The 12,238-nt window shown below is 42.2% G+C and overlaps 1 protein-coding gene across 1 annotated transcript; it reads left to right on the forward strand.

Moving 5' to 3' along the window:
* The first annotated feature begins 1,081 nt into the window (after positions 1-1,081).
* On the forward strand, positions 1,082-6,120 carry LOC125902294 (transcriptional regulator Myc-B-like). Its single transcript, XM_049598541.1, has 3 exons — positions 1,082-1,357; positions 3,709-4,336; positions 5,039-6,120. Exons 2-3 carry the CDS (start codon positions 3,718-3,720, stop codon positions 5,587-5,589), a joined length of 1,170 nt encoding a protein of 389 aa, XP_049454498.1. The 5' UTR covers positions 1,082-1,357; positions 3,709-3,717; the 3' UTR covers positions 5,590-6,120.
* The last annotated feature ends 6,118 nt before the right edge of the window (positions 6,121-12,238 follow it).

Here is a 12,238-nt window from a genome sequence, read left to right on the forward strand (position 1 = left end):
CTCTCTGTTGCAGGTGAAAAGAAATAGATTGACTATCTCATTATTTTTACTAACACAATAATTCCTTTTCGAACATTTTAATCATTTTAGATTATTTAGTATTTCATATATTGATTTATTTATTTTCTTTAACACTTTTATTGTGTTATCATGTCAGTTTGTGTTATTGTGTGTGTAATGTTTTTGTGCATTTTATTTTCTTATACTTTTCTTTTCACATATATTTTTATATGTATGTATTCATGTTTTTTGTTATTCCTTTAATATTTGACTTTTTATTGTTTATTTTATGTGTTTTTATCTTTTTTCCTTTCTTTTTTTATTTTTTATCACTTTATATTTTATTATTTGATTTTTAATGTTTTATGCAGTTTAATTTACCTTAATATTAGACACTTTTTATTTCATATATTTTTGGAGTGGGTTTTTTTGTATATTTTTTCTTTTTGTATTTTTATCATTTGTTTTACACCATTTTATTTTATTCTCTTTTTGATTTTTTGATTTTGGTAACTTGTTTCAATACTTCTCTTTTTTCCTTTGATATTTTTATTTTCTTTTTACATTTTTAATCACTTTAATTTCATTAATGATATTTCAGTGTCTTTTAGATGTATTTATATTTTTTTCCTTTGATATTCTTTGTTTTTTTGTTTTCTTTTCATGCTTTTTTACTTTGCAATTTTCATTTTTATTATGTTAATTTTGCATTTTATGTTTGTTTGTTTATTTGTTTGTTGTTTCTTTCTTCATGCCTTTGTTTATTTTCTTTTATTTGTTTATTTATTTATTTCATGACTTCATCACTGAGTGAGAGCTCAGTTCCCGGAACTTCGTGCCTCTGCATCATTTACAGTTAGCCCCGCAGACCACCCTGTTACATCACCGCGTCACTACACATCCGCGGAGTAAAACAGTTCCTATAGTTAACGCATCTTATTGCTGCATTTACACGCAGGGTGTCATCAGTACTGACTCTAACAAACAGAACAGGTGCTTAGTTAATTTTTGCCTGTCATTAACACGCCCACGAGTCGCTTAATTATACTACGTAGCCCCCATTTGGCGGGAAAATTGTCATGTGTGCGGATGAAGAAAAAAAAGAGTAGGGAGTATTAAATGTCTCGAGAGGAGCAGTGTGCGGTGATTCACGCTGAGACAGAGACACAGAGCAGCACAGCAGCGTTAAATATCTCTGTTTCACACATCGCTGTTATTGATTATTGATTGAAAGAGGATATATTTTCACATACGGGTTCTCTTGGATTAAACGCACTCTGAAGATTTAACCGTCACTCAGCGGAACGTTTGGATTTTACTCAGTTTTCACATCAAGTTTATTCTGGGAGTCCTAACGGTGAGCTAACGGTTCCTCTCTTCTTGACAGGTTTGATGTTGGAGATGTTTTCACCAAATCAGTCTGAAAACTATGCCGAATTCATCCCTGCACTTAGTGTCACCATGTTCAGTTACTGTATTCTGATAGCTGTAACTTAAAATGATGACTTTACAGTGTTAAAATAGAATTGCGTGTTTTGACAGCAGGGACAGGCGGCTGGTGATGCTGGTGATCTGCAGGGCAGCAGCACCTCACCTGTCAACATCTGTAGCAGCCATGTTTTTGACTCTACAATGTCACAGGATCTGACAGAGTCATGAAACAGCATTTAACATCATCAGCACTTCTTTATTAGAAGCTAATATTTGTATGAGTGTCGTGTTTTTGTGCTCAGTGTTATGTGCTGTTTGGTGGATTTCTATATGCCGAAGTGTAGAGTGTCCTCTTCAGATGGGGAACAATTGTGTCTGAGTCGTAATGCGTTGTTAAAACATTTAACTGTTAACAAAGAATCCTAAAATTACTGTTACTAGAATGAGGTTTTGTGTGACGTCTGTAGTGTCGAACTTTGCAGGAAGTTTGCCTAATTTAAATTTTCTAATATGTTCCCAAGCTTTATTCAGATAGCTGTGACGAGCCTTTGGTAAGTTAGATAAATGAAGGCTGGTAGTTCATTAGCACTACACCTCACCTGTCAATAAAAGATTTTGCCACTCCCAGTTACCTGATAACACCTGAGCCAGATTTAACATTAACACAGCTCTTTTTGAGTAAACTCAGTTTTGAGGGTTTATGTTTTAGAGACATTTTTACATGCCGAATTGCAGAGTATCGTCTGTTGATCAGGAATATTTCTATTTGAGTCATGTTTAGTTGCGTTACCTCGGACTTCAAAGAAAAGAAAACTAAATTAACATTTTTTTGAATGAGGTTTTGTGTGAATGTGCCAGTGGCAAACTTTGACATTAAATCCCACACATGACATTTCCAGAACCTCACTGAAACAACATCCAATACACATAATCTCATTTTTAAATACAACCTAACCTTTTTTTTTCTGAGGATTACTTACATACCACACCTACGAGTCACCTCCTGATAAAGAGATAAAGACCAGCAGTCTTTCTCACTGCTGTGTGATTAGGATGAGATTGCTTTTTTATTTTCATGGAGAACAGAAACACATTTTCCATTTCCCTAAAAGCACATATCTAAAATATCTGTCTGTATTTGGTATATTTTTCCTTTTTGTCTCTATGTTTATACAACGTGTTTAAGATTTAAACCAGAGAAGACCAAAAGTGTGACTAACTTGATATGTCATAGCTTTATATTTAGCTTTTACAGAATTCCTTTTATGTTTGGAAGACTGATCTAAATTTCAAGAGACTAAAAGTATTGTTGAAAAGTGGGATTGTTACAGTCCAGTTTGGTAAGTTTTCATCAATCAATCAATCAATTTTATTTATAAAGCCCAATATCACAAATCACAGTTTGCCTCACAGGGCTTTACAGCATACGACATCCCTCTGTCCTTAAGACCCTCACAGCTGATCAGGAAAAACTCCCCAAAAAAACCCCTTTAACGGGGAAAAAAACGGTAGAAACCTCAGGAAGAGCAACTGAGGAGGGATCCCTCTTCCAGGACGGACAGACGTGCAATAGATGTCGTACAGAACAGATCAACATGATAAATTAACAGTAATCAGAGAGAGAGAGAGAGAGAGAGAGAGAGATGCAGGTAATGACAGTATCTTACAACAACATTAATGGAAGTAATAATATTATAGTTATAGTTCTGGTTACTGCAGTACAATATGTTGAAAGTATGTATTAATACCTGGCAGTGTACATGTGTGACAATAGTCATATGTGTATAATAACAGTAGAAGTATGACTAATGACTAATGATGGCAGCAGCAGCAGGAGGCATCTGGCGGGACCACGGCAGCAGCACAACCACACACGTCACGCTGTCCAGGCACCGCTGTGATATGAGTTAATCTGAGAGACAGTGGAGCACAAAGGCTCCGGAGAAGAAGCCGAGTTAGTGACATCCAGAATGGCCGGGTTAGCAAGATGCAGTAATAGGATACGAGAGAGAGAGAGAGAGAAGGAGAGAAGGGGCCCGGTGTATTATAGAGGGGTCCTCCGGCAGACTAGGCCTAAGTCAGCCTAACTAGGGGCTGGTACAGGACAAGCCTGAGCCAGCCCTAACTATAAGCTTTATCAAAGAGGAAAGTCTTAAGTCTAGTCTTAAATGTGGAGACGGTGTCTGCCTCCCGGACCGTAACAGGAAGATGATTCCACAGGAGAGGAGCCTGATAGCTATATTCATAAGCCTGACCTCATGTTTTGTCTCCTCACAGGCAGCCATAATGCCGCCGGTGCTGACCATGTCCAGCGTGAACTATGATTACGACTATGACACTGTCCAGCCCTGCTTCTTCCTGGATGGCGAGGAGGAGGACTTCTATCTGCCTCCACGCAGCCAGCTCCTCCCAGGCCCCAGCGAGGACATCTGGAAGAAGTTTGAGCTGCTGCCAACGCCTCCCCTGTCCCCCAGCCGGACACCCTCCCTGTCTGACGTCCCTCTCTCCGCCGCTGAACACCTGGAGGCGGTGTCTGAGCTGCTGGACGAGGACTGCAACCCCTCCGCAGCCTTCCTCCAGTCCTTCATCATCCAGGACTGCATGTGGAGCAGCAGCTTTGCCGCTGCCACCAAGCTGGAGAAGGTGGTGTCCGAGAGGTTGGCTGAGCTGCGGGCCCGTCGGGACTCCTCTGCATCCAACAACACTAACACCACTGAAGACACAGCGGCCGACCAGCAGGCGGGCGGCTACCTGCAGGACCTCCACACTGCAGCGACGGACTGCGTCGACCCCTGCGTGGTGTTTCCATACACCACACTGAAGAGCTGTGATGGAGCTGCGATGGAGGTGGCGACAGAACTGAGTCTGGACTCACCGCCTCTCAGCAGCAGTGACAGTGAATCAGGTGGGGAGCAGGATGTGTTTGCTTTATTACAACCCAGGTCTTACTTTCATAATTTCATCTGTCTTTCTGTCAGTTATGATGGCAACAGACTTTAAAGGGACATTCCAACACACTTAAGTTTTTTTCTTCATGGTCAGCACTACTCAGTGTAGAAAGACAGTTTGTCTTCTGTAGGAGCAAAACTCTACAAGGCGCTTTTAATATGTTCATTAATCCACAAAATATCCCTGTAACTCTCCATAAAATACCTTAAATATGTCTTTATTTACAGTTAAATTCTTGGTAAATAAATCAGGGATGTTTGCAGAGTGAAGGATGGACAGAACTACAAGAATGTGACCCAGGTTGTAAAACAAAAATATCATTATAATAATTTGAGTTTGTGCAACACACAGCTCTTAGACACTGAATAATGCACCTGAAAGAATATAAAAAGGGCCAAACAAATTGTTACCAGTAGTTTTTTTAACTTTGTTATTGAAGTTTTAGATAAAGCTTTGTTAATCCCGAGGCAGATTGTTGTGCAGCAGCTGCAGTACAAAGTGGCAAAGAGTGCAAATATAACCGTAATACAAACGTACAGATGTCAGCCGACAGGAAGAGTGCTATCAGTACTCTGACCAGTGGTCGCAGTTGTTTGTACTTGTGTTACACAGTGACTCTCAGCACTAACACCAGAATGTTCTCTTTATTTTTCCACAGAAGAAGAAGAAGAAGAAGAAGGTGAGGAGGAAGAGGAGATTGATGTGGTGACGGTGGACAGGCGAAAGGTGTCACGGCAGTCAGACACCAGCAGCAGAGCGGACGCCTCCCCGCTGGTCCTGAAACGCTCTCACATCAACATCCACCAACACAACTACGCCGCCCAGCAGCCCTCTGCCGCCCTTCAGCAGCCCGCCGTGAAACGGATAAAGATGGAGAGCAGCTGCTCACCGCTGAGGCCAAGCGGCGGCCGGCGGTGCTGCAGCCCTCGGTCTGACGGCGAGGACAACGACGACAAACGCAGGACTCACAACGTGCTGGAGAGGCAGCGCAGGAATGAGCTGAAGATGAGCTTCATGACTCTGAGGGACGAAGTCCCAGTGGTGGCCAACAACGACCGAGCGGCCAAAGTGGTGATCCTGAAAAAGGCGACAGAGTACATCTGTGAGATCAGAGAGGACGAGAGGAGGCTGCTGACGATGAAGGAGGCGCTGAGGAAGAGGAGCAGAGAGCTCAAACACAGACTGGAGCAGCTGAGGACTTTACATTAACTGCTGCTTAGTTTGAATTTTAGTTCATTTCATATTATTGTTTATTATATTTTCATGTCAGGAAGTGACTTCACAACATCCGGCCTGTAACCGACGTCTTTATAAATAATTATTTTGTGTATTTAGTATAAAAAATGACTCATGAAACTCTGAACTACAGGGACCATAATGCACTGAGCGGTGTGCTGGCAGCTGGTCTGTGATCAGTCAAACTGTCTGTTTGTTTATATTTATTTTATTTTATTGACAATAGCTTAATTTAAAGTTTAATTCAGAGTTCAGATGTTTGATCAAAGAAAATAGGTTTATATTCAGTGTCTGACTGACTTTAACTCCCAGCTGATCATGATGATCAATAATTTATTTGTAGTTTATTTAAGCAATAATGACTCCCTAAAGCATGTTTGTGTTTATTATATTATTATATTTTTCAAACAGTTTATATTTTTATATTTTCCTTCTTTGGCACAAGAGGAAGTACGTGAGAAACATGGCAGACTCTTCAAAATAAAAGCCCTTCAGACACTGGAGGTCCTGTCAGTGTAACAGATGGTGTCAGATGTGTTTGTTTATTCACATGAAAAATACACGTACAAGAGAAAACAGATGAATGTGAGGTGATTTAAATTCTCTTAAATCATGTCACGCCTTCTAACAAGGCCCTAAATCCACAGTGTTCCCTTACATATGGGTGTACAGAGCGCCCTGGATACAGCTATGAAAGCAGCAAAGTGGTGCATGAAGCCAAAACCATTCAAGTTACCTGGATGTTCGGCGCTGCCTCGGCGTCATTGGGCCCAGGGAGCAGGTGCATTAGAGACTAACGTTAGCTGAGGCAGCTACTAAAGGTTTAGCGCTCGGCTAACTTGAACTGGGATAAAATGATTTAAACTTTTCAAATGTCGTTGTGACTGAATGAATCAAATCTCAACAGTGAAACAAGTCATTTCGTGGGGTCGTGTAGCTCACAAAAATAAATCCACTGATGTATAAATATCTCTCACAATGTAAGTCTTCTTGGGTCACATGGCATCACGTGACAGACTCAGAGGGTGTAATTCCACTGTTCAGCCAGGTCAAAAATTGGCTTCAAAGCCCGGTGCACTTCCTGGCAGCCTGATGTTACACCACACACCTCTATTCATAACTTAGAAAGTGTATTTGAACAGAAAAGGTGTGGTGAACACCTGTTAGGTCATGTGAGGGTGCTGCAACAGTGCTCAGTTCAAAGGGACTTTATTAGTATGGGAAGCCAACGTACGTTAGATAAGTGAAGACCTGCTAGGTTTATATGCACGTCACTGCTGATTGGGCAACACCTCTGACACACCCAGCAAATGGGAGAAAACGTTCCTCAAAGCCTGTTGCACATGTGTTGAGGAAACAGTGTTCAGCTTGGAAACCGTAGCAAAACAGTGCACACAGTTCTCACACTGAACGCAGCCCTGGTCTCTGTGTTAGAAACCAAAGGTCAAAGGTCACAGTTTGTGGCTCCTTTTATTCAGAGGAGGAGTCGAGCTTCAGTCTGAGTGTGAGAGAAGTGACGAGGAAATACAGTTTGGCTCCATCGACAGTGCAGTGAAGAGCAGCTGGATGTGTTCAGAGGAAGTGGATCGAAGAAACGGAAGAAAATGTCGTCCTGTGGGACGGTCTCATCGGACAAATATTTCACTGACGTGTTTTTTTGTTTAAATATGCAGACGCAGTTTGAGTTTGTGGTCTAGTTCAGGACTCATGGATCAGTCAGCACTCTGTATTGTGGTCGATCATGAACCTGGTGAGGAAACTTAGAGCAGCACACTGTCATCACGTTGTGTTTTCCACATTACACTCAGAGAAACCAGGTGAAAGTTGAGCTCCAGTAAAGTCAGTAAATATAAAGTCAAACACCTCCAGAATGGCGAGCCTGGAGCCCAGATTAACTGGCTATGAACAACAAACTCACGTGTTTGTGTCACTGTTTGCAGACAGTAGACAAGGTGTTTGAATGGTGTTTGGCTTCATCCTCGTGCTGCTGCCAGCACCCGGACCTCTGCTGCTGGACAGGCAGGGATCTCCGGGGGAAGTCGAACACCGTTCATTTGCGCACAAAGCGATGCCACACAGCTGGTTGAATATGAGCAAAGTTTCCCTGCTTCCCTTCCCTGGTTCCTGTACAGCAGGGTCGGTCTTGTTTCACTGTTATAATCATTACAAATCAAAAGCAGCATGTGTATACATTCAGCAGGCTATATCTTCAGTAGCTAGCTAGCTAACCCTACACTTTTCAGGGTCTGATTTTGGTTTTGGAACAGGAGAGAGACGGTAATGAGCATCACTAACACACGACCTCTCCAGATAACGAGTGTCATTAACACATGACGTGACCCAGGCACAACATTTAGCTCCAAATCCACAAAACCAGCCTGACAATGAAGGAAATCTGAAATGACTGCATTAGAGTCAGTGGAGCACAGCTGTGTTGTTGTTGGACCCTGGTCTGAGCGGGCCTGATGCTACGTTATGATTGGCCAGTCTGCGTCCAGGAGCAGGACTTAGCGAAGGGTAAATTATCTGACTGAGCGTTCACAGATTGTTAAACATGGCAACATCATGTCTGACGAAGTCATTGTGAAGAAAGGTGTTCCACAAGGATCCACTTTGGGACCCTTGTTTATTTTTAGTTCATAATTTAAAAAAAAAATGTCTGTGATAAGTTCAAATTCTGTAAGTACATAAGTAAGTATGCAGATGACAGACCTCAACCATAGCTAAAATTATGACTTCCTCCAGCGGGCACACAAAGGTTCCAGCCCCCTCCATTCATACCCTTGATGGTGTCTCCATTCAGTCTGTTGCTAATTATAAATACTCTGGAATTTGTTTGGTGCTGGACGTCACTGATGCTCTGCTGTCTGAGTGCAGCAGGTTAACCATGATGGAAAGACTGAAACCAGCAGAGTGCAGGCTGTTAGAGCACCACATGTCACAATCATATGTTCAGCTGTCTACATACTTCTGGCCAGGTGGATATTGTGTATTTTCATTTTCTCAAAATTCAGCTCAAAAATCGATCTTCATCACACTGGTGCAAATTTCCTGCAAACCTTCTTATTCATTAGCAGATGAGTGTGGCTAAACATCTGACATCCACATATTTCTACCAACCAGCTCAAACTCACACTGTAACACCCAAGTTGGTTATCAGAGTCAGTGTTGTGTCTCTGTGTCTCCCAGGCTGTCCTGACTGGACCACGTCAACGTTTCTCTCTTTTATGGGTAAAATAAATAAATAAAGAGCAGCTGTGATGAGTCACACCGACTCTGCGCTGAGTCATGCTGACTGTCCAGACTGCTGAGTCAGGGTGGTCACTGATGAGTGAGGAGTGAAGGATTTCCTGTATCTGCTGTCACCTCCTGGCTGTGTGTGGGCAAATGCAAATCCTAAAATATTTTTTACTGAATCCCAAAATCCCCAAACATCAGCGATCTGTGAGTTTTGAAGAGAAATTAGAGGCTTTATCAGTTTGTTTTGTCATAGACGTCATTGAAACGTTCACAGTGTACATAAAGAAGCAGAGTTTGATTTGATTTGTTGTGTCAGAAATAATCCACTGTTATCAGAGACCATCAGAGTTGCATCAGTCAGTTAATTCATGTAGTAGATATGAGTTTAAATTTCAGCCTCATAAATTAGTCACAACTAGTCCATACCCACTGAGTGCACAGTTGCCCACGTACAGTTTCACATGGTGTGTGTTTGGGATACAGGTCATAGGAAACTGCAGATTAAATAGTCAACTGAACCCATTAAGAAGAGCAATGTATTCAGACAGAGTGTTTGTGAATCTGATGATTGCAGCCACAGCGATCTGTCACATTTTAGCCATTTTTCTGTTGTTATAGCGCCACCCAGTTGCCAATTAGAGTTAAATTTCTCCAGTCACCTTGAGGCGTCCTGTTCTACATATCTACCAAGTTTAGTAAAAATCCATATGGCGGTTAGGCCTAGATAAGAAATGAGCTCTCTAGCGCCCCCATTTTGTTTGATGGGCTCAATAATGGAGGGGTCCCCTCAGATTATGGGTCCGTCCCAAGTCTCTTATTTTTATAGTGCTACTGCTAGCTCCTCGCTTGAACCGGAAGTCGTTCGGCGTCCGCCATCTTCTAGGCCGTCCCAAGTCTCTTATTTGTGCAGCGAGGAGCTAGCGCTAGGAGCTAGCAGCAAGCTTTAAGCAGCTACGAGCTGGGATGGTCGAAAGTTTTTCAGCTGAACGCCATGACGTATAAATACCCGCCCTCTACATCTGCCACATTTGAACGAGATGGCAGAAACAGTACAAGAGTATGTACCCGTTACATGCATTCTTTGCAATGAATCACTGTAATTCACGTACCTACTTCAAAGAGTAATGATATTTCATGCAAGATTGTCATGTTGCAATTAGGTTTATTTCAGTCACAACCCATTGCGTTGTTACATCAGACTGTCGGTGATGTGCGGCTGCTACATGCAAAAGTGTGTGACCAGAGTCATAACGGCGGGGGGGGCTACTGTTTTGGTCAGCGAATATAATGAGACTTGGGATGTACCCATAGTAACGCCAGCTGCTTTACGGAGCAGATCCAGCGGTGCCGCCGTCATCAGGAATGGACGTCGCTTCACGTGACGCTTCAGTGGAAAGGACGTCTCATGTCTCTTAAACCAACAATGCTCGCTCATCGCTCCTAGTGCTAGCTCCTCTCATTTTTTCCTAGGTGGGAGGGGCTAAACAGCTAGCAAAGTCGGCTAGCAGTAGCGCTAGCAGTAATTTAAGAGACTTGGGACGGACCCTATGTGTGGTCATATGCCTACAAAGTTGCGTGGTGATGGGTGAAACCCTTGAGATGTTCTACACCTTTATGTGATGAGCCACGCCCTCCGCAATATTCATTGCCTTATAGAAGCTCAGTTTTAGGAAGTTTTCCAACTTTTGCCAAGAGGGAACTTTAGATATTGCTCCCTAGATTATGTTCACCCAGTTTCATGCAGATCGCTCAAACTTCCTAGGAAGAGATCCATTTGAAGTGTTTTTCAAAAAATTCAAAATGGTGGAAAATCTATATAAGCGGAAGTTATGGGTTCTTGAGGCAAATGTGTTCCTCATGAGGAGAGGCATCTCTGTGCAAAGTTTCATGTCTCTACCACATACGGGGCATGAGATATGCCCATTCAAAGTTTGACATTTCAATGGGTTGCTATAGCGCCCCCCTTTGGCCAATTGATGTAATATTGCTTCATTGGCATCCTCCCATGACCCTCTACCACTGTGCCAAATTTCACATGGATTGACCAAGTCAGTGAGGAGAAAAACGTGGAACACACACACACACACACACACACACACAGAGTTTTCGTCATTTTATAGTGAGATAAAATGCTCAGTGTAGTTTTTGAGGCCTTCACCTGCAGGCGACACATTATACAATAAACCTGCATTCATTACTGCTTGTTTCCAATTAAATGGGTATAAAATATGATAAAAATAATAATAGTAGCAGTTATGTGAACAAGGTCATAAAGTGCATTAAATAAGATAATAAGCTTACAATAAATAACAAATGCAGAGGCTTATACAGAACAAAAGGAAATAAAACACAAATGTTACAAATCAGGAATTTAAAGGAAAAGTTTTCGTATAAAAAAAACCATTTTGAACAATGATTTAAAAACAGGCAATGTGCTCGCGAGCCTGAACTCCTCAGGCAGAGAGCTGCAGAGTCTCTGGGCCTCGATGTCCAGCCCTGACTGAGGGACGACTAGTGAGGTCAGACTCGAGGATCCCATGTCACGACTTGAAGCGCAGGTCATCAGACGCTCAGCTATATAACTGTGGGTTAAACCATGTTGAGCTTTAACAGTTGTTAAAAGAATCAGTCCTGAAGTTACCTGGTGAGTAATGGAGGGAGGCGAGGATCAGAGCGACATGTGACCTACGATTTGTCCCAGTTAAGACACGAGCTGCAGCGTTCAAAACGAGCTGCTGAAGATTTACTGTAAACAGCGCGCCACAGCAGTCGAGCTGCGAGAATACAAAAGCATGAGTGAGGACAGGGAAAAGACACAGCTGATTTGATTTGACAATATTTCACAGGTGCAAGTCGCAGGATTTAATGAGATTATCGACACGTGGTCCAAAGTTCAACTGAGAATCAAAAGTGATGCCTAAATTTCTCGCTGTGGATTTTACATTAGCTGCAGAGGACCAGTGACCTGCTTGCTATTATTGTTTTATCTGAATGACATGAGAGATTTAAAGAGAAGTAATTTCATTTCACCTGTTTTTTTAGGGCTTCCTGGTGAAGCTCTTTGTCGTGATGTCAGCTGCTGCTTCATGTTTAAAGTTGTGACTTTACCAGCTGTGAAAGGGTTAAACTTAGCTGGATGGAGGTGAGGTCGTCACGGTGGCTCCTCAGACTTCAGGGGGATTTCCTTCGATAACTAGAGTCATGATTTGCATAACGGTGATTTGATCCTGACATTCAGATGCAGATGCAGATTAGAACGAGACAGATTGACACTGACTGACAGGATATCTGTTTTTACCTGTCCAGGTGCAGCGTGTGGTGGCTTTGCTCCAACATGTACATCTCAAACAGCAGATTACATCGTGGTTGTTTAGATGTTTTT

The sequence above is a fragment of the Epinephelus fuscoguttatus genome, linkage group LG15 (assembly GCF_011397635.1).
Source record: "Epinephelus fuscoguttatus linkage group LG15, E.fuscoguttatus.final_Chr_v1".
Lineage (NCBI taxonomy): Eukaryota > Metazoa > Chordata > Actinopteri > Perciformes > Serranidae > Epinephelus > Epinephelus fuscoguttatus.

What these genes read in the sequence shown, in the direction of transcription:
- LOC125902294 (XM_049598541.1), top strand. Translation starts at nt 3,718, where the DNA reads ATGCCGCCGGTGCTGACCATGTCCAGCGTGAACTATGATTACGACTAT. An exon ending in CAGCAGTGACAGTGAATCAG is followed by an intron (nt 4,337 to 5,038) that starts GTGGGGAGCAGG and finishes ATTTTTCCACAG; the next exon opens with AAGAAGAAGAAGAAGAAGAA.